This window comes from Capricornis sumatraensis, chromosome 18, assembly GCF_032405125.1.
Source record: "Capricornis sumatraensis isolate serow.1 chromosome 18, serow.2, whole genome shotgun sequence".
Taxonomy (NCBI): domain Eukaryota; kingdom Metazoa; phylum Chordata; class Mammalia; order Artiodactyla; family Bovidae; genus Capricornis; species Capricornis sumatraensis.
The window spans coordinates 69252846-69277380 of NC_091086.1; the positions used below are offsets into that span (position 1 = coordinate 69252846).

At 48.6% G+C, this 24535-nt stretch overlaps 1 protein-coding gene across 2 annotated transcripts; it reads right to left on the reverse strand.

Annotated features, from left to right (window-relative positions):
• Window positions 1–6506: 6506 nt before the first annotated feature.
• CCT5 (chaperonin containing TCP1 subunit 5) lies at window positions 6507–17715 on the reverse strand. Of its 2 annotated transcripts, XM_068990510.1 has the most exons (11): window positions 17560–17715; window positions 14904–14964; window positions 14213–14377; window positions 12755–12953; window positions 10931–11123; window positions 10701–10850; window positions 10380–10499; window positions 9619–9804; window positions 8851–8988; window positions 8256–8436; window positions 6507–7049 (listed from the first exon to the last, which is right to left on the reverse strand). In XM_068990510.1, exons 1-11 carry the CDS (start codon window positions 17662–17664, stop codon window positions 6922–6924), a joined length of 1626 nt encoding a protein of 541 aa, XP_068846611.1. In that variant the 5' UTR covers window positions 17665–17715; the 3' UTR covers window positions 6507–6921. The 2 variants fall into 2 exon arrangements, with proteins under 2 accessions (XP_068846611.1, XP_068846612.1); XM_068990511.1 differs by lacking the exon at window positions 14213–14377.
• Between the last annotated feature and the right edge of the window lie 6820 nt (window positions 17716–24535).

Below are 24535 nucleotides of genomic sequence, written 5' to 3' on the forward strand. Positions count from 1 at the left end.
TCCCATGGCTGCACCCTCATGATGCCATGAGACCTGCAGCCGTCCTTCTCGGCTGCAACTTGGAGACTCTCCACCCCACCGGGTCCTCAGCCTTCCCTCCCACTGCCCCTGGGGTCTGCAGACACTGAAGGCTGCTTGTGTTCTCCCGGGGGCCTGGGCCCTGCAGGCGGTACTCCTCACAGGCTGGGGGAAGGGGGCTTGCTTACGTACTGAGCTGCGGGTGGGCTTTCGGCCCAAGGTGCATGGGCTACCAGACCATTCCTTGTCAGGGCTGGGGTTTTGGGGTAAGGGCGAATCGGGACCCTTCTCTTCTAGAAGACGGGGAGTGAGACGATCCCTTCAGCCCCAGGGAACCTCTCTTCTGGGCCTGCAGGAACCCAGGGAAGGGGTGGCGGCTGATTGAATCTCTTCCTGGAGGGGCACCCGAGGGGCCAGGGCTGGAGGGCTGGCCCCTCTGGAGAGTGAGGGGGCCAGGGAGCAGAGGTGCCAGCCTGACCCTGTGGGGGCGGGGAGGGGAAGGGGGCGCTAGAGCATTAGGAAGGGAGCTGGGAGGGCACAGGGTCACCTGAAGTCGCTGAGAGACCATGCAGGAGCAGGGATACCACAGAGAAGTGGAGCTGTGGGGAGCAGAGTTTGGTTTCGGTCCAGCCTGGAATATCAGGTCTTCTTAGGCTGCAAATAACAGAAAGGCCCACTAACAAACAGTGGCTCAGACAGTCAGAGCTACGGTGTTTCTAGTGGTCACGTACAGATGCGCGAGCTGGACCATAAGGAAGGCTGAGCACCAAAGAATTGATGCTTCTGAACTGTGGTGCTGGAGAAGACTCTTGAGAGTCCCTTGAACCAGCAAGGAGATCAAACCAGTCCATCTTTCATTCATTGGAAGGACTGATGTTGAAGCTAAAACTCCAATACTTTGGCCACCTGGTGCAAAGAGAGGACTCATTTGAAAAGACCCTGATGCTGGGAAAGATTGAAGATGGGAGGAGAAGGTGACGACAGAGGATGAGATGGTTGCATGGCATCACAGACTCAATGGACATGAGTTTGAGTAAACTCTGGGAGTTGGTGATGGACAGGGAGGCCTGGCGTGCTGCAGTCCATGGGGTTGCAGAGTCGGATATGACTGAGTGACTGAACAGTAAAGAGAGTGATGGTGAAGTCTCCCCCAGACACCCTTAAACGGACCGGGAGTGGCTCAGGAGTCAGGATGTGGTAGGTGCCTGCTGCTCTGGGCCTCTCTCCTCCAGGCCTCGTGGGAAGGGAGGGAAATCCTGTCAATTTCTGTTAGGAGGGAGCTCTCCCAGAACCCAGCCTCTCCTCCCCCTAGCTGTCCTCCTGCCATGAAGGAGGCTGAGTGAGCCTGAGCTGAAGGGGGTCCATGGTCAGGACTGACTGGTTCCCGGCGCACCCCAGGGTGGGCCCAGTGGAGGCCTCCTGGCGGGTGGGCAGTAGAGGAGCCCCACGTGGATCTTGGGATTTGGGAACCAACTGCCAGGTGGCTGTGCCCCACGTGGGCAGAGGCAGGTGTGGAGCAGGATGAGAGTGAGGTGGGCGGGGAGGGGTCCCAGTATCCAGGCCCCAGCGTGTCAAGCTCCCGTGTGGCTTTGGGAAACGCCCTAATGCTCTGACCTCTGGTGGTGGTGGTTTAGGTGCTCAGTTGTCTGCCTCTTTGTGACCCCACGGACTGTAGCCCGCTAGGCTCCTCTGTCCATGGGATCTCCCAGGCAAGACTACTGGAGTGGGTTGCCATTTCCTCCTCTAGGGGATCTTCCTGACTCAGGGATCAAACTCGTGTCTGTTAAATCTCCTGCACTGGCAGGCGGATTCTTGACCACTCACACCCTCTAGTTCTTCTCAATGGGAAATCTACAAAATGAAGAAAGTGACATTATTTTGCAGATGGGTGTGGGCTTGTCATCAGGTGCTGGTCAGGGGGCTGAGCTGTGGTTGCTTCTGACTGTGTGCGTCAACCTGCCTTCACGGGTGCTGCAGAGGAGAGGGGCGGCGGAGCCCGCGCTCAGGACCCAGAGGGCTTTGCTCTGTTCTGTGAGGTGAAATGGTGAGAGACTATTTTTTGGGTACCATCTCCAGATAGTGACTGCAGCCATGAAATTAAAGGACGCTTGCTCCTTGGAAGAAAAGCTATGACCAACCTAGACAGCAAATTAAAAAACAGAGTCATTAATTTGCCAACAAAGGTCAGTTTAGTCAGAGCTATGGTTTTTCCAATGGTCATGTATGGATGTGAGAGTTGGACCATAAGGAAAGCTGAGCACTGAAGAAGTGAGGCTTTTGAACTGTGGTGTTGGAGAAGACTCCTGAGAGTCCCTTGGACTGCAAGGAGACCCAACCAGTCCATCCTAAAGGAAATCAGCCCTGAATATTCATTGGAAGGATTGATGCTGAAGCTGAAACTCCAATACTTTGGCCACCTGATGTGAAGAGCTGACTCATTTGAAAAGACCCTGATGCTGGGAAAGATTGAGGGCAGGAGAAGGGGACGACAGAGGATGAGATGGCTGGATGGCATCACTGACTCCATGGACATGAGTCTGAGTAGGCTCTGGGAGTTGGTGATGGAAAGGGAGGCCTGGCATGCTGCAGTCCATGGCATCACAGAGTCAGATATGACTGAGCGACTTCATTTTCACTTTCAAGAGGGCAGGGTGAGGATGCAGAGAGGTTCCAGCCCTGCCCTAGGGCAGCTCACTCCTGCTCCGTGCCCGTGGCTGCTGGCAGAAACTCCTGTCACTGTCACCTCCAGCGGCCAGGCTGGAGGCCGCCCTGGAGCAGGCCCTGGCTGAGCCCAGAGGGAAGTGCCCCATGGGGCCCTGCATGGCGCGTCAGTGCTTTGCCCTGGAAATGATGCTTCTTTCTGTTCATGGGCCGGAGCTGCTTACATGGCCCACCGGCCACAAGAATCCAGAAGTGTGACCCTGTCGGGTGCCCAGAAAGTGCTGGTGTGACAGACACGCACAAACTCTGTGGCTTAAGGACAGATGTATGACCCCATGGTTCTGTGGACTGGAAGCCCAGGTTGGCTTATGTTGGTTTCTCCACTCTGGGTCTCCTGAGGTCCAAGTGCAGATGCTGGCTGGCCAGGCTCTGGGGAGGATTCGCTTCCAGATACAGTTCACTTATCAACAACAGGCTTGAACTGCAAGAGTCCTCTTGCAGATTTTGCAAACGAGATTTCTCAATAGTAAACCCAACAGTACTACGTTTGATGTTGGCTGAATGCTCAGATGCAGAACCGAGCCCATGGAGGACAGGCTGTAATTTTTTCTTTCATTTTCAACGGCACAGATGGTCAGCGCCCCAACCTGTGTTTAAGGACCAACTGTTCCTTGCAGCTTAGGACCGAGCTCTTGTTTCCTTCCTCAGGACCTAGAGGCCTTCAGGGCCAGCAGGTGGGCGTCCAGTCCTTCGTACCTACCCGGCCCCGCTTCTGCTGTGGTTGCATGGGGCCCACCCACATCAGCTTTCTAAGGTCTGCCAGCTAGTACTTGACTCCACTTGCAAAGTCTCTTCACAGCAGCACCTGGATTAGTGTCTGACTGACTGCACCACCAGGCTGAACCCTGGTGTACATTCCTGCCTACCACAGGGAAGGGGTGGGTGCGTGAGACTCTAGGTGGGAGCACGGAAGCTGGAAGTCCACATGGTCGACTTCAGTTGTTTTTGAAACAGGAGTTGAAGATTATAATGCAAGTACTGATGAAGCTCTTAGTGCTTATCTTCAAAACATCTGCTATATGAACTTGAGTTTATTTCAGGCTGGTGCAAATTATGTAGCACCTCTTGAATCTGTCCATGACCAGCACTACTCATGAAGATCAGACGTACTAACAGAGCAGTTCTCAAACATTTTGATTTCAAGATCCGGGAATACTCATCAAGACCTGCGAAATGCCCTACCCCCTGCTGCTTGTTTATGCCAGTTACACTAACTGGCATTCAATGTGTTAATGTAATTTTATATTTTCCAAAATGAAAAAAGGGAGCAGCAGCATTATTTTCCACTTTTACAAACCTCAATGCCTTTCTTTACAGAGGACAGACAATAAGTTCTCCTATCTGCTTCTAACATGTGCTCAGTCCCTTAGTCGTGTCCAACTCTTTGCGACCCCATGGACTGTAGCCCCCCAGGCTCCTCTGTCCACGGGATTCTCCAGGCAAGTATACTAGAGTGGATGGCCATTTCCTTCTCCAAGGGATCTTCCCGACCCAGGGATCAAAACCATGTCTTCGGCATTGACAGGCAGTTTCTTTACCACTGAGTCACCTGGGAAGCTCTATTTCTGTGTGATTGCTTGTAATTAAAGATCAAGCCATTTAACAAACATCAAATAGGGACTTCCTTGGTGGTCCAGTGGTTAGAACTCTGCTTTCACTGCCAGGGGCTGAGGTTCTATCCCTGGCTAGGGAACTAAGATCCTAGAAACTGAGTGGCATGGCCAGAAAACAATAAAGCAGCTGAGTGGCATCGCCAGAAAACAATAAAGAACTCGCCTCCAACCCCTGAAACACTGAATAAAGCTGGAAGTGCAGGAACTGGGAACCAACAGGACAGTGTTGGGTACTGTGTGGGGATGTGGCCTCAGGGTCAAGGGCTTTATTGGCATGAGATACTGCTGCTGCTGCTAAGCTGCTTCAGTTGTGTCCGTCTCTGTGCAACCCCATAGACGGCAGCCCACCAGGCTCCTGTCCCTGGGACTCTCCAGGTAAGAATATTGGAGTGGGTTGCCATTTCCTTCTCCTATGCATGCATGCATGCTAAGTCGCTTCAGTCGTGTCCGGCTCTGTGCGACCCCATAGACAGCAGCCAACCAGGCTCCTCCATCCCTGGGATTCTCCAGACAAGAATACTGGAGCAGGTTGCTATTTCCTTTTCCAATACATGAAAGTGAAAGGTGAAAGTGAAGTTGCTCAGTTGTGTCTGACTGTTCGCAACCCCATGGACTGTAGCCTACCAGGCTTCTCTGTCCACGGAATTCTCCAGGCAAGAATACTGGAATGGGCTGCAATCTCCTCCAGGCATGAGATGGGGGTCAGCCAGAGCACAAGGGATGTAAACAAGCCACTTGGAATTGAAAGATAAAGGGCAACGTGGTACCTAGAAGAGGTGCTTTTTCTGGAAAGAATCAAAAGCATGTGAGCAACACATCTACAAGTTTGTTCATCAACTACGCAGTTTCTTTCAACCAAAACCCTTCAAGAACGTCTGTGGTTCCCTGTTGGAGTGGTTAAGTCTTCACTCAACCACAAACCGCTTCACGTAAGAGACTCCGGTTCAAAGCAAGCTGTTGGATGTTCTTCACAGGCTGAAATCCGCCCTTGTAAATCAACTCATCCAGACAACTAGGTCAAGACAGTATCTGAGTCGGTCTGTGTCTGCACTGAAACCAAACTTGAAATCGATGCATTCTGACGCTGCACCCAACAGGTAGTAAATAATAATCGAGCCACTTCAGAGGCCATTTCACGATGAGATACATACTAGGTTGTACGTTCATCAGGAAGAATGTTAGTGTTCCCTGCTAAGTTTTCTAATGAAACCACCAATGTTTTAACATGGAGCAAACACGACCCAACAGTTAAGACTGGCCAGCGTCCAGGTTCCCAGGAGAAACTAACGGCTCCAAACTCTCTCCCCTGGTGGCACAAGAGTGCACTTCATCATCACATCTTCTAAGCAGCATGCTTTTAGAAAAGCAAACACAAGCCAGCAGGGGGCAGAACAGCACGGGGAGGGGGTACCCCAGAGAAGTCAGCCAGGGTGTCTGACCCCACTCCACTGAATGCTGGCTGGAAGATGCTGGCCAATGAGGCCATTTGTAAGATGTGAACAGTAAGAAGGCTTTCTCCCAACACACGGTGGTAACAGGTGAAGCGCTCGGAGCACAGCCTGGCCTCTGCCAAGGGCTATGCCACTGTGAGCCAGTACTGTTTAGTTGCCAAGTCACGGAGATTTGCTTCTTGACTCCATGGACCATGGCCCACCAGGTTTCTCTGTCCATGGGGATTCTCCAGGCAAGAAGACTGGAGTGAGTTGCCATTTCCTCCTCCAGGGGATCTCCCAGACCCAGGGATCAAACCCACAGTAAGAAGAACTAACTCAATACCAACCTACACACATGGTAATTGCAAGGTGTTTCCTTCCACTCAACCCTTTTTTTCTGTTTCACTCTAACCTTCACTTGTTTTGTTCCCTGGAGAAAAGCCCAACTGGCTTCTGAATGACCTTCTAAGCACCTGAGGGGGGGCCCTTCTCTGCATGATGCTGGCCAGGGCTCTGGGTGGAGCCAGGCCAGGACAATGCCAGGGAGCTGTGTGAAGATCACACCATTAATGCTGGTCTACTCAGCACTGTGGGAACACCCCAGTCAGTATAACCGAACAGCACAGAAGACAGCCCACAGTCGTGTGGTGGATACTCATCTCTGAAGGGTCTCCACAATCAAAGACTCACCCATTTAGACAGATGCAGCACTTAAATAAATTTAATAGGACCAAGCCCATATTCCTCAATGTTAAAGTAAATCTTGAGACAAACCAAACGTTTAAAACTGTTAAAAACAGGGCGTACATTTAAAAAAAAAAAAAAATTAAACTCAAACCCCTTCAATTAAGGCATTTGATGAATGTTATAGTGAATGTTTAACTTAAAGAGCAGAATATAAAGGCTGTTTAGAGTTCCCTTTAATATAACAAATACAAAACCTTGTGAGATCACCTCTACACTTCCGTGTCTCTAACAAGTGAAACTATGGTTACAAACAGCTACTGCTGTCACAGCATCTACGACAGTGTCTGATACGGGACGTAACAATAAATAGCTGTAGATGCAGCACAAGACCCCCATTTATTTAGTCACAGGAGTGGATCTTACTCCTCATTTTACTCTAAATTCTCTCTTTACTCTTCAGATTCTCCAGGCTTACGGATGTCGTCAATCTTCAAAATCATTCTGACCATTTGTGTTGCAAGAGAGATCTGTTGCTTTTTGCCGATCAAAGTTTCTATGACATGTTGATGTTTCATATCTGAAAGACACAAATTCATTATTCTAAAACAGCATACTCTGATCATTAATGGAAAGTGAACGTCGCTCAGTCGTGTCTGACTCCTTGGGACCCCATGGACTGTAACCCGCCAGGCTCCTCTGTCCCTGGTGATTCTGCAGGCAAGAATACTGGAGTGGGCAGCCATACCCTCCTCCAGGGAATCTTTCCAACCCAGGGACTGAACGCAGGTCTTCTGAATTGCAGGCTGATTCTTTACTGTTTGAGCCACCAGGGTAGCCCGTTATCATTAATACCTTGTTCCTATTTATCAATCAAAGTAAAACTTAACAGAACTTTGAAAGCCACTAGTCTCGGTTATGTTTTCAGAAGAATACAATTTCATTACTTCCCAGGACATTCTGGAATGTGGGCCTGGTTACTGGAACACTGCGGAGGACAGGGAGTCCTCTTCAATAACAGGGTGAATTTCTCAGTGACTTGCTAAAGAGGCAATCATTCAGTGACTTCTCACCCCACAAAGTTCCCTACGCTATCGGTTAGTAAGCCCGAAGTCAGATCAGATGGTGCCTGACATGGAAAGCTGCTTCAGCAAAAACACAGACATTCAGGTTAAAGAAATGTAAACTGCCTGACAAGAAGTTGCTGCTGTTACTAAATCCTCAGGTTGCTAACCTGAAATCCAGAATACACCTGTAGTTCTGAGTAAAAAAAAAATAAGCCATCAGATTCTGTGGTCAGGATTGAGACAGAACCTCAGAGATGGCCCAACTAGTACAGAATCTGGGGATTCACCAGGACCACCATCCCACATGCTAGGGCTGTGCTACCGTTTCAGCAATGAATGATGAAGTGCTATGAAGCCACAGTACACACTCAATTTATAAAACACCCTCTGATTTACGGGACGCACCCACAGAATCAGTGGTAAACTGAAAGTCAATTTCACAGCTGTTCACTGACAGACATTTATATAAAAGAAATGAGATGGGAATGATTTTCTACAATGGAAATCACCTTTGGAATAAATACTGCACTGCATTTTTTTGTTGTAGCTTGCTAAAACCAGCATCCTAACAATTCCCCAGGTAATTATACCAAACACTAAAACTCAGGACCTGGGTACCTGAAGCGTGTTCAACAATTTAAAAAGCCAGGACCAGTTCATGGTACACGCTATGCAGCAATAATTCCCCAGCTTAGGTCAGATTGCACCCAGTGCCTCACCATTGGTCCCCTTGTGCAGACAGTCGATCCCAAGGGCAGGGTTCGCCTCCTTCACTTGTCTGGCCCGGACCTCGGTCATGGTCTGGATGGGGTTCATGCCGCTGTTCTCGGCGAGCGCCATGGGGATGACCTCCAGTGCGTCGGCGAAGGCGCGCATGGCGTACTGCTCCAGGGTCGGGCACTGCGAGGGCACAGGGTTACGTCAGCGTACTTGACAGAACCCCCAGCAGCTATTTGTGGACATTACAGAATGACACCCTTGGACAAGCTAATTCAGGATGAGTCCTCAGAACAGGCCGTCATATGAGTGCAGCTACAGGGCGAGGGTGCAGAAGGTACATGTCAGAAGTCAAGAGAGCCAGTTTTCCTGCTGCACCTTTAGTTACAACATCTAAGCAATTCTCAATTCCAGTTAATACTAAGTGTGCAGAGATCTGTGTCAAGGCTGCAGTCTGAAAAAGGCTGACAGACGCTGGCCTGTGGTAACCCACATCCACATCCTCAGGCACAAGGATCAGCTCAGATCAAAGGCCCGGAGTCTAGCCCCCGCCGCACACCATTCAGTCGGTCACACACCGCGGTCACAGGCCCTCACCTTGTCGGCCTCCTGGCTGACTGCCAGGGCGCAGGAGATCTCCGCAGCGCCCCCGCCGTACACCACGCGGCTGTCCCGGATCAGGTTGCGGATGACGCACAGAGCATCATGAAGGGAACGCTTGGCCTCCTCGATGATCTGGGAAAGCAAAGCTGCCCAAGTTAACGGTCCTATCTTCATTCTACTTTTCCTCCCTATAATGTACTTAGGGAAAAAACTCCCAAAATACTGGAGTAAGCCTAGGACTCACTCCAGGACATATGACCAAGTGGTAAAGGGGGTCAAACAAAAAAGACAAAGCAACAGCCTTACAATGAATGAGTCTTACTCATCGTGATGCACTAGAAACCCATCCCTGGAGAGTGGAGAGCGCACCCACGCTCCCTCAGGTCTGCGTTTCTACCTGAGACTGAGGAAAGGAAAGTGTGCCCTGTAGGCCCAACAGTGGCACATGGTCCTCAGGGTTTTACACTGTGACACAAACTTATTTTATCTTTTCTTGGGGGGGCGGGGGGGGCGGGTAGGGGAGAGGCCCGCACTGCGTGGCTTGAGGGATCTTAGTTCCCCGACCAGGGATCGAGTCCAAGCCCCAGCAGTGCAAGAGCAGAGTCCTAACACTGGACTGCTAGGGAATTCCGGAGGTGTCCCTGCTTCTCCAAGAAAGATGGCCCCGTCCTTCTTCAAGTGTCCCAGCTAAATACATTATGTGAAAAGTCCAATCACATTCCAGAATCAGAAAAAATGCAGGACAAATAAGCGAGTCCTTACCATCTTATTCCCTCCTCTGATGAAAATGGTGACGGCTCTGGAGTTCTTACACTGCTCGATGACCAGCATCTTGTCTTTGGTGGTCCCAAACGAGATCTCTTTCACAAGACCCGCAAAGCCCAGCTTCTCAGCTGTGAGCTCTGAGAACCGAGGGACGATGCGGCCGCCTGTGGCGATGGCGATCAACTGACGGGAGGAACGGAGAGACCAGCGTGGTGAGCAGGGAACTCTCAACACCAGACCACAGATGAGCCGAACGTGACCCACGACCGCCGTGCTCCCTAGAACCACCGCCCAAATCCAGCCCAAGAATCAAGGTCCAGCCCAACGCCTCGTTCAGGGAACAAGGTTCTGAAGGGTGGGTGACCTGCCACTATGACCCTGCACACACTCTCAGCTCTCCCCCTTTCCCTCCCGCCCCCATGAGGACCAACTACGCCTTGTCTGTGGGGCCACAGCATTTCTGGGCAACTCTGAATGTTTATGAGGCTGACACAGAAGTGCACAACCAGTCTGCCCCCTCAGAAGGCCAAGCAGACAGCAGTGAGAAAGGAAAGCACCTGAAAATGCCATGGAATGCCAGAAACACATGCACAAACAGCAGGAAGATTCTACCATTTCCCCCCTTGCAGCTCAGCCTCTGGTCTTGGAGCCTCAGCACAGTGTGGGAACCACAGCAGGGCGAGGTCACAGGGGCTTTGAGCAGAGATGTTCTGTGAGCTCAAGCCCTGCATGCAATCTCCTCGCAGGGGGCCTCCTACCTCAATTTCAGGTCCTCCGACCCAGCGAACCGCCGGCAGGTTATTCTGGAGAAGTAAATGATTCGCTTCATCGTCAAAGCCCCACTGGCAAATAGCTAGGTTAGCACCAGTTTCTTTAATCTGGGAAAGAAATGCCACAATCACGTTAACAGAAGTATTTTTTATGCTCTTCTATTGGAAAAATGGTTGAAACCAAGGCGAGAAACACAGCTGGGTATGTAGGTGGGAGCATTAAAGTACAGAGAAGAGAAAGAAATACACAAGTGGCTATGTTCTGTCAGCTCTAGTTTAAATCTCACTAGGAGCAGTCTTAAGGCGCACCTGCCGGATCATCTCTTCAAACTTCTCCTTTTCGTACTTCTGAAGGGCTTTAAAATCTTCCACAGATGTCACATCCAGCTTATGCTTCGTCTTTGGTTTTGGTGGCTCAAATGGACACGTGAGGATTGCAATCTTAGCATCTTCCACTTGCTGCAGGAAGAGACAGAGACCTATGAACTACCTGGAGGGCTCAAGAGGGAGAGGCCTGATGCCACGGAGGCACGGCTCACCTTGGGCATCTGCGGGTGACTGAAGTCCTTGTCCACGATCACGCCCTTGATCAGCTTGGTGTCCTCCAGCCGCCCGCCCACCTTGCCTTCTACCTTGATGAGCTCGAAGTCAACGTCCCTGCGCTGCATGTCGGCCACGGTGAGGACGGCATTCACGGCAATCTCGGCCATTTGCCGGTGACAGCTGTTAACCCTGAGGGGACACACAACACTGACCTTTCCTGTCCACGCGACAGTGACTGCAGCCAGAAAGAACACACGCTGCAAAACTCAGACAGCACGGCACAGCATGACCCACACGTATGTTACACAACTAACATATTCAGCGTCCCCAGGGAAGAATGTCACCACTACCTGTACTTTCAACAGTCTGGGGAGGGACGCTTAACCCGGGTCCAGGGACTCCAAAGGGAATCATAAACTGGGATGGGAAAAAAATTGTTAATAACTGTACTGTACTATTTTCTTCCATTATGAATGTACACGAAGAGACCACTAACGTATGTCAAGAACCAAAAATTTACCAAGACCACTACTTGGTAATAGCACTAACACTTTCAAGTCAAAACAGGAGAGAGAGGAAACTACCAAGGAGAAGCCAATCTTATCTACGGGACGTGCCCCACTCAACATCTGAAGCGACTGTTCAATTTCCCATCTGATTCTGAAAAAACCACAAAGCAACTGTAGCCCTCCAAATACAGTACCTGGAATCCTAAGTTACCTGGAAAAGATAGCCGAGAAACTACAAACATTGTGTGTCCTAAGTAACTGACAAACAATGTTTCAAAATATGTTGAGTGTATCTGGCCCTTGTTGGTCCATTTGAACGTTTTCTATAGAAAAGATCTACGCATACCGGAGTTTTCTAAAGACTTGCAAATAAAGCTGAGTCAACTTAGAAAGCAATAACACAGAATGTGTGCATTTCAAGAAAGGGTAAAGCCTTCTTTCCAGGAGAACCAGAGTGCTGTACTTACAATAAAGGCCACCCCGGGCAGTCACCCCTCCGAGGTGTGGTCTCGGCTCAGACCTGCGACAAGGAGGCAGCTGGCACCACAGAGGAAAGAAGGAAGCAGGCAACTTGGCTGCACTTGCCCCACCCTCTAAGTTGAGCCCATGTCATCCTTTAGGGCACAAATTTAAATACTTCCCAAATTGATGTGGATTAAGACAAACCGTGCAATAAGGTACCTTACATTAGGTTTTTATACTACATTTTAACAAGAGCCCCTAAGTCTCCACTGTTGTTCAAGGTGAGCTTGTCTTGTGGCTGAGGCGGCTGAGTCTCCAGGGGGCAAGAGCTGTTTTGTGTCTCCAAGACTCTAGCTCTAGGCCTGGCAAGTAATGAGCACTATGTACATGTTAGCAACAGCCCGTGTAAGACAATTTCAAGACTGCCCCTTCATACTAAACTAAAATTCTGGATCATTCAATTCCCTGTTGAATGAATAAGGAGCAGAACCTCTCCATTAAAATGCTTCCTAGCAAAGAAATGGTAGAAAGTGTTAGAAAAAATGAGTACTGCCCACTAGTAGGATCCTTTACCACCCTAGCCTATTTTCAGAAATAAAGAACTAAATAGCTTACAAAAACTATCAAGGGGACTTAACCAAACCTGGAAATCCAGCCTCTAACAAAAACACAAAATGCCCATATTTATATCTGCAGTAAAGAGAAAGTAAACCCAAGTAACAAAACCAGAAGGCAGTCATTAAATCAGTATGAAGCCACCGTGGATAATTCTGAGCTGTCTTTAAGACCCAGCACACGACCACAGCCTCCTGCACGAACGCGCCCTGCAGCCCCGCACTGTACACGCACACTTTGGAGCCCAGAGTGGTCTTCGCCGTCTGGATCAGGGGCTCAGTGTTCTTCATGTCGACAAGGACACTGTCGCTGATCTTGTCCAAGTGCTCGATAGCGATGCGGGCGGCCTGCTCATAGCCGTCGGCGATCCTGATGGGGTGAATGCCGCGGTCCAGCAGCTGCTCGGCCTCTTCCAACAGGGCGCCAGCCAGGACTGCGGATAAGACAGCACACCTGGCTCAGGAAACCGCTAGAACTCAAAACACATGAGATGCTGCCCTGGAAATACCAAGGTTCCAGATTTAAGCTACAAGTGTCTCAGAGGTAGAGGCCATCCTTAAAAATGGAGCCTCGTGTTTTGGTTCTAACAGGTACACAGATGGATGCTCAACTCTCAGTGACGTACAGAACGCAAAGAATGTAATACACAAACATTTTTATAAGGGAAAAAAACTTCCTGTTTCCTAGGCCAAGGGTTTCTATTCAGTGAAATTTATGCTGGCATTATACAGTATTAAATAAAATTTGTTTACTATCCCTCCCATAACCTGTTGCCTTCCCCTCTCATTTTAGCATCACAAAAATTAAGTTTGAATGCTGCTGCACTCCAAGTACATCCAGAACAGTGTTTGGTTCCCAATGAATGTATAAGATATTTGCTGAATTAATTAATTCAAATTTCAAATGCAGAAAAAATAACACTGAAGATATTCATCTCATCAATTCTCCCAAACTTAAATTTTCAAACACTGAAAACAAATTTCAAGAGTAATATAATGAATAGTTTACTTATTAAATCAGACATGTCACTCCTGAATATTTTAACATTCAGCTCCTAAGGACAGGCACAGTCTCCTGCATCGCTGTAACAAAACTGTCACACTCAGGAAATCTGTTTTTTTTTTTTTTTTTTTAAGGAAATCTTGACGTTGGTAAGATACTAATACATGACCTACAAATGACTCCACATATCCCAAACATCCTTCAGAGCCGAGAGAAAGAAATCTGGCACCCAGCCAGGTTTCACGCATTCGAGCTGCTGTCGCTTCTCTCGAGCTCCCTGAATCCAGATGAGCTGCCTAACTTGACTCCCCACCCCCTTCCTCTTCTTTTATACTGACACTTTTGAAGCGCCTGGGCCACTTGTCTTGTATCGTGTCCTTCCACATGGATTTGTCAGACTGTCTCCCCATGATGTGATTCAGAATAAACACTCAGCAAGCGTGTTAGGCTTGTAACATTCTTTGCAACCCCACAGACTGTAGCCCATCAGGCTCCTCTGCCCACAGAATTCTCCAGGCACGAATACTGGATTGGGTAGCCATTCCCTTTCTCAGGGGATCTTCCCGCTCCAAGGATCAAATCTGGGTCTTCTGAACTGCAGGTGGATTCTTTAATGTCTGAGCCACCAAGAAAGCCCTTAATATTAAATAACTCCTGTCAAACGAGAAAGGACATTTTCCCTTTTCTTACCAACCACTCCTGTGGTTCCGTCTCCGATCTCATCATCCTGTGATTTGGACAGTTCAACCATCAGCTTGGCGATCTGGTGGTCAACGTCCATCATGCTTAAGATGGTGGCGCCATCATTGGTCACAGTCACGTCACCATCTTTATCCACCATCATCTTATCAAGCCCTAAGAGACAACCATGTTTAAAATGACTGAGGGTGAAAAAAACTAAAAACCTTACACTAAACCTATAAAACAGTTACCTTGACTTCTTGACCCAGTACCTATCTAGGAGCTTATTACAAATAATTCAACATACATGAAGGAATATCTCCATGAAGACCTTTTTAGATTGGCTAACCTAAAGCAAAACATTGGAACAATTTAATGATGGCTAAAACCAGAGAAATTGAAAAAAAAAAAAAATTATGGAGCATCACTAAATGTAACATCACAAAATATAATGTTGCAAAAGACAATAGCTATGATTTGGAAAATGCTAATGAAATTATGTTAAGTGGAAAAAACGCCTGACCTAAATTTGGATGTAGCATGATGACTTTAACTGTGCTGAAGGTCTGGGATACATCCTAAACATCTGACCATATTAGGGGGAGGATGAGCCCCCCCGTCTCCTAACTTTCTGTCAACAGGTTGAATTGAATATCCTATACAACTTTCCTGAAAAACACAAGAATGTTAAGTTTCTTACCGTTTGGTCCAAGTGATGTTTTCATTGTATTTGCTACAGCCTTCGCTGCCATTATATGAGACTAAATGAGAAAGAAAAAGCCAATATTCAAGTTAGACATAATTTTAAGTTAAGAACATATAACTGATGGCTGTAAAACTCATGACATAGCTTCTATTCTCAAAAAAAGGCGGCAGACAGGTCCACATCTACCTGTGAAAACTGCACAACTCCTAGTGTTAGAAGACAATTCTTGTGCAAAACAACAGAGCCAAGTGCTCTGTGCTCGCTCTGTAACCCTCAACACCTCTAACGAGGCAGGTTCTCCAGGCCCATTTTACAGGCAAGAGCAGGGACAGTCTGACCCGAGGGGCTGTGCAGGACCATACGAAGCTGACTCCACGTGAGGAGTGCAGCCGTCAACACACAACACCCCGAAATGTCACACCATGGTTTACTGTACACTCCTCTCCCCAAAGGTCCTGACATACACAACTCCTCTCCCCAAAGGTCCAGTCAGTATACAACCCACAATCAAGAATTGCCCACCAAGGGAGTCAATGCTGAAAATAACAGAAGCCCAAATGCATCCTTCTCCCTTCCCATACATAATTACACTCATATTGCCTCCAAATACCTCATTTCCTGTCTTCCGATTCCTGCTGACACCAACCTAACTGATCCACCACACCACACAGATTTCCAGGGTCTCTCATTCACTGATCCTTCAGATTCATCCAGCTAAGTCATCCATTTTTCCGAACGTGTTGTTTTCCTCAGTCCCCAGCCCTTAAACGAAGTCACCAGTACTCTGACTCTCAAGTCTGTAAGTTTCAGGTGTTCTTCAAAGTCTGAGACCTCGCTCTGTGCCAGTGAGGGCGGCCAAGGCCTGCTCCCCAACATGCCCTCTGACCCCTGAAGCCTTGATGAAGACCTCCGCTCATTAAATCCTGACCAGTTTACAAAGCAGTTCAAATGCAATGTTCTGTGCAGCCTTCCCTTGTCACCCCATCTCACAGGTTAACAAGACACAAAGTTCACTAGGTTTGTAAAAATAATGGTTATTCTTAAAATACATCTTTGACTGATAGGTCTGCACGATGAAATATGTAAAGAATAATGACCACAAACAGGTGGTCCTTAACCAGGGGTGAACGTGCCCCCAGGAGACATGCGGCAATGCCTGGAGACATCCCTGGTTGTCACAATCAGGGAGGGACCGGAGAGGGTGGAGACCAGGTGCTGCTATGCATCCAGTACAGGACAGACCTCACAACAAAGCAGATCAGCCCCAAGGAGTCAGACGAGGCGGGTCTGAACCCTGGTCCTGTTCTTTACTAGCTCTGGGGCCACGTTTCTCTCTAAGACCTGTCTCAAGAGACCGAGGATTTCAAAGATGTGGCAGAGGCAAAATCACCTGTGGCTTCTGTTATACTGGTATTTTGGGTGCATGTGTTGGGTGTTACTTTCTCTGCTGGTTGCTTCCCATGAAAAACAGAACTGAACATGTAACACAAGTGGCCTGAGTGCCCACCACTGGTCAAAGGCTGGGTGACCACTTAAGTTACCCCATTTAATTCTTGTCCTCTGCTTGACAGGGATGTATTGCCCCCACTGGGAAAGGAGGTGTAACTTGCCCTAAGTCCAACAGCCCGGGACAGACCTGTAAAACCTCAAGACACTAAGGGACAGCTCAGACCTGATGACACGGTCATACACACCAACTTCATGGACTCCACCCCAATGCCACCTCCTCAGGCACAGTTCTACTTCAATTGTTACTCTGTCCAAACGCCCTGCAACGGCTCCCTCCCATCCCTGAGGATAACACGGTCACGTCAAGCCGCTCAAGAACTTCCACCTGTGTGAACCCCTGCAACTCAGACTATGCTGCTAAAACCAGACTGCTGTCTCCTCCTCCAAGGTGCCACGCGTTCTCCGGCTTTTGCTGTTCCTCTCCCTAGCAGCTAGCTCTCTCCCGTTCAAAACAGCGCTCCGTCCCGGACCAACAGCCAATCCTCTACCCAGAGTATTAAGGACCCCCTCTGACTTTTGACCAGCACGCACGCCCTCCCATAGCTGGTGATTCAGGTCACACACTGCCTTGTACTACGGTTATTGGTGACCACTTTTCACTCTTGCAGCTGTATTTTCTTCCTTAAAAGTGTACGTTTTTAACTTTTACGAGACCACACCCAGAACACGCCATGTATAAAGGAACTCAAAAATAAAATTACGCTGTCAATGGCTAAACCTTTAGGATGCCACGACGAAAATGACCCTCATTTCCTTTGAGGCCGTTGCAGGGACACCGACTGAAAGTTAAGAGCCAGAGTCCTAACCGGGCAGGTGACCTGAGAACACCCCCCTGCATCCTACAGACGAAAACACTGTTCGGTTGGAGAAACCAATGGGGACGCGCCTTCACCGCCTGAGAATTCAAGCCGCCCCACCCAACTCTGAAGAGCACCCGCGGGCCACCCTAATCCCCAAATGAGACTAAAGGCTTATACGTCGATTTTCCCGGGCGCGGGGCGAGGGACTGGAGACCAGAGTGGGCTCCCTCAAGCTCCCCCCTGAGCACATGGCAAAACGCCTCAGACATTGCGCAGGCGCAGAACCACCGGCTTCGCCCGCCTCCCCTCATCCCACCGCCAGTGCGTCCCGGGCCCGTTACCTTGAGGGCTTCAAGTCCCATAAGACGAGACTTGCGATCCTGATCCTTGATGATGAGGAAAGGACGGCCATATTCATCGAAGGCGAGGGTCCCCACGGACGCCATGATGCGGCAGCAAGAGTTACACTCTCTCAACCGGCGGAGACCACGCCGGAACCCAGAGCCCGCCTTCCTCTCGCGGGAGGGCGCAAGGGCTCGCGCAGGCGCAGTGCAGGCCGCCCGAGACCTATTTCTCACTTGAGACTAGTTTAACGCCAGACAGTACATTCTGGAAGCAACGACCTTCGGAAACTTCTATCATCCAGGAAGCTCTGGGGGGGTGGAAGTTTGAAGACACAACGGGAACTTTAGAATCCAAAAGCCAGGAATATATGTAAATTAGACATTCATTAAAGCTCGAAAATTGACTGTTTCTTGATAGCGTTTCCCAACGAGGAGCTTATTTACTTAGAACATTATTTTCTCCCTTGTTCCCCTCCCGGCTCTGGGAAGGTGGTAGAGTCCACTTCCAGCTTTCTAACTGCCGGAAATCTCGCGATGGATGGAGGAGAAGGTGAGGCCCGCCTCGCGCGGGAGCGGGCGTTTTAGGGCGCCGGCCCGGCGTGGGGTTCGCCGTCAGTCCCCGAAGCAGCCGGTCCGAGTTGGGCGCGGCGGGGCGGGGGATCCGCGAGCCGGTTCCCGGGCTCGCGGCCTGGCGCTCGGTGCTCAGTGTTCGCACCTGCGGTGCGTGCTTGTGCTTGGCCCTGGTTTCTGCCCGCCCGGAGCTGTTCTCAAGCGCCTTGCGGCGAATAACTCATTCAGTTCGGCACGATATTCCAACACGCGGGCCCTGGAGTCCCGCTGTCCCGCTTGGGGAATCACAGCTCCGCTTCTTTTTCTAGCTGCGTCTTTGGGGAAGTGACCTGTCTGCAGCAATGGCAATAATAACACTAGCATCTCTCTTTACGGGTTGAGGGAGAACCGTGCCTGACCCTTGGCAAGCTTTATGTAAGAGATCACTTGGTTTGCGCAAATACTTAGGTAACTAGCCCAGAGTTAACGCAGCTCCTAAGAAGAAAATGGACCTGGCCTTGCACTGAATTTGCACCCCCTGAAGCCCGGAGTTGTGCTGCTTCTGAAAGTTTTTTCCTGGCAACCCTAGCGAAGTCCCAGGTCCTCTAAATCCCTCCAGCTGCTTTTTCTTCAGAGCGCTGATTACGACCTAATCGTTTGTAGGCTTAAATTGATTTGTTGTGGGTTTCCAGCCTCAGCTGGTAACGAATTCGCCTGCAATATGGGAGGCCTGGGTTCGATCCCTGAGTTGGGAGGATCTCCTGGAGAAGGCAAAGGCTACTCACTCCAGTATTCTGGCCTGGAGAATGCCATGGACTGTATAGATCATTGGGTCGCAAAGAGTCGGACACGACGGAGCGACTTTCTCTTTCCAGCCTCCCACCATTCTGGCTGCCATAGAACAGGGGCTTTCCCTGTTGTATTATTCCTAGCCTTTTATTGTTTTGCTCAGAAGTTGAATGCGTGGGGCTATAACATTTAACCGTGGCCTGACAGGAACGGGTTTTGTCACCGGAGCCAGTGGTGATCATTTAACCTTTTCTTAGCTTGGCCCACCTGAGTGATGTTCCAAGGACATTTAAACTTTTGGAGTCAGGTCTCAATTCACTTTATTTATTTATTTATTATTTATTTATTATTTTTTAATTTTAAAATCTTAAATTCTTACATGTGTTCCCAAACATGAACCCCCCTCCCACCTCCCTCCCCATAACATCTCAGTGGGTTTTTTTTTTTTTTTAATTTTAAAATCTTAAATTCTTACATGTGTTCCCAAACATGAACCTCCCTCTCAATTCACTTTAGCTTGGCCAGTTCAGTGTTTCCTCGTTCACAGTGATGAATCTTGCAATCCATTTGGCTCCTTAGATTGTTGTGTAGTTCAGGGAATGTCTAGTGAGGTCTGCTATGTAGTTTATCTTTATTTTCCGTCAAAACATGGGGAAATTATTTTTTTCTAGTATCAGTACATTCTGTATTTCAAAAAGATACAAGAGATGTTAGACCAGTACAGGAGAGACTTCTCCAGTGGACAAAATAATGCACGTTAAAGGGACATAAAATATATGCTGTAATTTTTCAGCCTGTATGTATATGAAAGTACACAGTGGATAGCCCTAAAATAGTGACCTGCAAATACAAACCCCGCTTTAAACACAAATGGCAGGTCATAATCCCGGAAAGGCCTCTCCTTTCTTCCTGGCCATTTTACTTTGACTTGAATAAGAACCTTGTACCTTTTTGTGCCTCTTGCTCTAGGTGACCCAAACCTGTCCCTTAAAATTGAGGTCTTCAACTATTATCAGATGTCAGTATTTAAGCAAGGCTGGAGACAATGGAAGTCCACTTTTTTGGGTCTTCATCTCAAGGACTGGATCCCTCCAACCCCTCAACAGAAATAGCCAGTGGTCCCCCACAGCTCCCATCTAAAGAGCGCATGTGACAGAAATCTTGTGTAATTTATTTATATGACAGTGAGTAGACTGAATCTACTCGGAGAAGGCAATGGCAGCCCACTCCAGTACTCTTGCTGGGAAGGTCCCGTGGATGGAAGAGCTTGGTAGGCTGCAGTCCACGGGATCGCTAGGAGTCGGACACGACTTCACTTTCACTTTCATGCATTGGAGAAGGAAATGGCAACCCACTCCAGTATTCTTGCCTGGAGAATCCCAGGGACGGGAGAGCCAGGTGGGCTGCCGTCTGTGGGATTGCACAGAGTCGGACATGACTGAAGCGACTTAGCAGCAGCAGCAGACTGAATCTAACACGTTGCATCAAAAAGATTTAGAGATTTGTAGAAGCTGTCTTTTTTTTTTTGATAGGTAAGAAGTGGATTAATTAGAGAGAAACACTCCATAGACAAGAATGTTGGCTGTCTTAGGCAAGAGTGGCCTCGAAATAATGGCGTGGTTAGTTTTTTGGCTTTTTCTTTTTAGTTTTAATTCTTTTAAATTATGAAAGTATGATAACATGTTTACAGGAGACTTGAAAAACACAGAACAAGGTTACATGTAGTTCCACTATGTAGAAGCAATCTTGATTTTACTTTTTAATCTTTAGTGACTGGTTTTCACTGGTAAAGACCAGTATATTTTTTGTTGAACTGATATAGCAATATTTAGGATATATAGTTTGGATTTACATAGTAACTTCTTCAAAAGTTCATATAAATTTTTGTGATGTTGAAAGGCTTTTGTAGCTGTAGAGACTTGAGGCAGAAAAGTGCATGACACCATCAAGCGACACACTGCTGCTGGTGTCGCCTTTTTTAAAAACAAATAGTGTATTGCCTTTGCTCAGAAAGTTTCATCCCACTGTGTATGAATAAAGGACAAGTTTAGCCTGGTGGTCAGGGACTCACACCCCTTACTCCCCAAACACTCTCTGGCTTGCCTTACCTTGATTTCCGAGGCAGCCTTCTTTTGAGAATGTCCCTTTCTCAATAGAAGCATCCCCTGCTTTTTTAAACTTTACACCACTTTGCTTTTATGAAAAACCTACATTAGTACCTGTTTTTCCCAAACTGAAGTCCAAAGAGGATTTTCACTTTCATGCTAAAAGGGGACAAGGGAGGTGGCCTTCTGAGTTATGCAGCGAGCTGACCCCGGGGGCAGCATGCACCCCGAGGGGCTCTTTCCTGGGAACCACACTCAGCATCCAGCCGCCACAGCGCTGATCCCTGTCCGTTAGCACCTGTGCTCTATCTAGACGTGTTCTGTGCGTCCTTTAGCAAGGCGTGCCCTGAGGTAATTGCTTCTTCACTTTAATTCCGTTCGGCTTATGAAAGGTTTCACAGAGACACTGCTTTTGGACAGCGTGGGAGACCTGTACCCTTAGGTCCTGCTGAAATCCTGTTTCTACCCACACCTTCCCGGTTCCATCATTGGGATCAGCCTTTCTTCCACCTCCTCTCATGTTCCCACCACTTTTGGTACATGTTATAGAGCATCTCGTACGCTTTGTAACTGTCTCAGTATAACCCACCATTCACACAGGCTACAGGGGTGCCCTGGAGACCAGGAGCGCTTTATTACATCTTTTTGCTGGTTAAGTTGAAGAGCACATGTCTACACAGGTGAAACAGTTGTTTGGGTCCTCTGACTTGAGTTTATCTAATCAGCTGCCTATTGGCTTATGCTCCCTAGAGAAATGGATCCGTTACCATCTGAGCTTCCAGGGAAAGCCCAACTAGAGAAACGATCCATCAGCAGATAGTTGGGAAACAAAATGTGGGCTGTCCATACCGTGGAATATTATTTGACAGTAAGGAGAAATGAAGCACTGGTGTGATAAAGTGCCACACCGGGGATGAATCACTCACTAGGTGAAGAGTCAACCACAAAAACCACGAGCTGCGTGATTTCATGAAAGTCTTCTTTCTTTAGTTTATTTTTAATTGGAGGATAATTGCTTTATAGTATTGTGTTGGCATCTGCCATACAACAACGTGAATCAGACATATATATGTCCCCTCCCTCTTGAACTTCACAGCCCACCTCATCCCATCCCACCCTTGTAGGTTGTCTCGAGTACTGCACTGAGCTCCCAGTGTTACACAGCAGGAGAGTCTGCTTTCTTTAGAGACAGGAAGTAGATTTGTGTTTGCTTAGGGCTGGAGGGGAGAAGGCAATGGCACCCCACTCCAGTACTTTTGCCTGGAAAATCCCATGGGCGGAGGAGCCTGGTGGGCTGCAGTACATGGGGTTGCTAAGAGTCTGATGCGACTGAGCGACTTCACTTTCACTTTCATGCATTGGAGAAGGAAATGGGAATCCACTCCAGTGTTCTTGCCTGGAGAATCCCAGGGACGAGGGAGCCTGGTGGGCTACCGTCTATGGGGTTGCACAGAGTCAGACACGACTGAAGTGACTTAGCAGTAGCAGTAGCAGCAGGATTAGAGGGGGCGGGGAGGATGAGGGTAATGGCTGAAGCATAAGGGTTCATCCTATGGAAGTAATGAAAACGTTCTAAATTTAACTGGTGATGGATTTAAGGAATTGGCTCTTGTGACTCTGGAGGCCCATACCCACTGAGTGCTCAGTCGCTCAGTCATCTCCAACTCTTTGCGACTCTGTAGACTGTAGCCCACCAGGCTCCTCTGTCCATGGGATTCTCCAGGCAAGAGTACTGGAGTGGGTTGCCATTTCCTTCAGGGGATCTTCCCAATCCAGGAATCGAACCCCGGTCTCCTGCATTGCAGGCATATTCTTTACCAACTGGGCTATGAGGGAAGCCCCAACAACTCATCTCGTGCTACACAACTCTGAGTTCTGAGACTCCAGAGCTGTGTGACTGAGATCTTTCTGATCGCTGTGCTCTACAGTTGAAACACCTGCAGAAGGACTTCTTTTATACAAGGCAAGGCAGACGTGCCTGCCTTTAAAAAAGAAAAAAATCAAATGCTCTTCCATTAGCATGTTAAGTTCCTCCATGCAATACTGAAAAGTATGAATGAGAATGTACTTAAAACTCTTGCTTTCTGTCAAACACGATCACTTTTCTAAACTTTACTTTAATTTTACCTCCATCACTGGCACCGCGAGTAGACTTCTGTTACTATTTCTGAGTTGGTCTTCTGCCATGACACCAGTTGTAAAACTCACTTTAGGAGACCTCAGCCTTCAATAACAAAGCCACTCTGAGCGGGAGATGCTGAGGTGGGTCAGCTGTGGGCTTCCGGTGTGTTCTGTATCCACGTTAGGGCCTCACCTCAGTTGCAGTAAATTACCACATCTCATGGGCTTCTCTGGGTGGCTCGGGTAAAGAAGCTGCCTGCCAGTTCAGGAGACGGGGGTTCGATCCCTGGGTTAGGAAGATCCCCTGAGGAGGAAATGGCACCTACTCCAGTATTCTTGCCTGGAAAATTCCATGGATCGAGGACCCTGGTGGACTGCAGTCCATGGGGTCGCAAAGAGTTAGACACGGCTGAGTGAGCATGCACACCTCGGGACGGTAAGCAGAAGTAAGTCCAAATCTTACTTCCCAGCACCTGTGAGGACGCTGCCTGAGCCACTCGGTGGATGTGGTTGAGTGAAGGACTTCAAGATGGGAGGCTTCTCCTGGCCTGTCTGGGTGGCCCAGTGTACTCTCCAGGAAAGGATTCCTTTCTAAGAAGGAAAGGGGAGCAGGGGTGTCAGAGGAAGTGTGTTGTGGTGCCGGTGGCTGGACTGGAGTGGGGCCACTGGCCGAGGAGTACGGGCGGCCTGCCGTACCCCAGGGCTTCCAGAAGGGACAGGCACGCCCACTCTGTTTCAAAATCTGACCTCCAGAACTGTACCTTTAATAAGCGTGTATCGTTTTTAGCCCGCCTAGTTTATGGTAATTTCTTATCGCAGCAGTGGGAGACTAAACACAGTGACCTTTTGAACAGAAACTGTGAACACTAATGTCTTCAAATGATGAGACTTGTGTGCCCCTTCCTCTTACTCCGTTTGCCTACAGATTCCCGTGGTCTTGGCATTAGAGCCTCAGCTAGATGGAGAGCTGGTTCGGGGCACGGTGGTCTTGTTCCGGTGGGGTTCCAGTGCTGGGCGCTGTTGTGCATGCTCTTCCTGTATCCCCTTGTCTCATCCTTACAATGAGCCCGTGATCCCCACTTTACAGACGAGGAGACTGAGGTTCCGAGAGGTCACAGCTGTTAGTAAGGGATGGAGCCAGGATCCGACCTCGGCAGGCTCTGCAGCAGTGCCCTTACTCTCTGTGCTGTGCCCATCATTAATCCATTTCCGAATTAATTTCAAATAAATTTCAATGTAAAAAATGTGAGATCCTGTTACGAATACATTCTAAAGCATAAAACTCAGGAGGATGTTTAAGGTACCATTTATTCCCTCGGTAATCAGTGATTAGAGTTTGTTTTACTCTCTACTGTGATAGCACTGAAATGAGTTTTTTTGTCCTTTATGGATCTGCTTTAAAAATCTCC

Excerpts from the sequence above, each read along its gene's own strand:
- CCT5 (XM_068990510.1), bottom strand. The coding sequence starts at position 17,664 with ATGGCGTCCGTGGGGACCCTCGCCTTCGATGAATATGGCCGTCCTTTC. Across the intron at positions 11,124-12,754 it reads ACCACTCTGGGCTCCAAAGT|GGTTAACAGCTGTCACCGGC; the intron begins GTGCGTGTACAG and ends GTGTCCCCTCAG. Across the intron at positions 10,851-10,930 it reads GTCACCCGCAGATGCCCAAG|CAAGTGGAAGATGCTAAGAT; the intron begins GTGAGCCGTGCC and ends CTCTTCCTGCAG.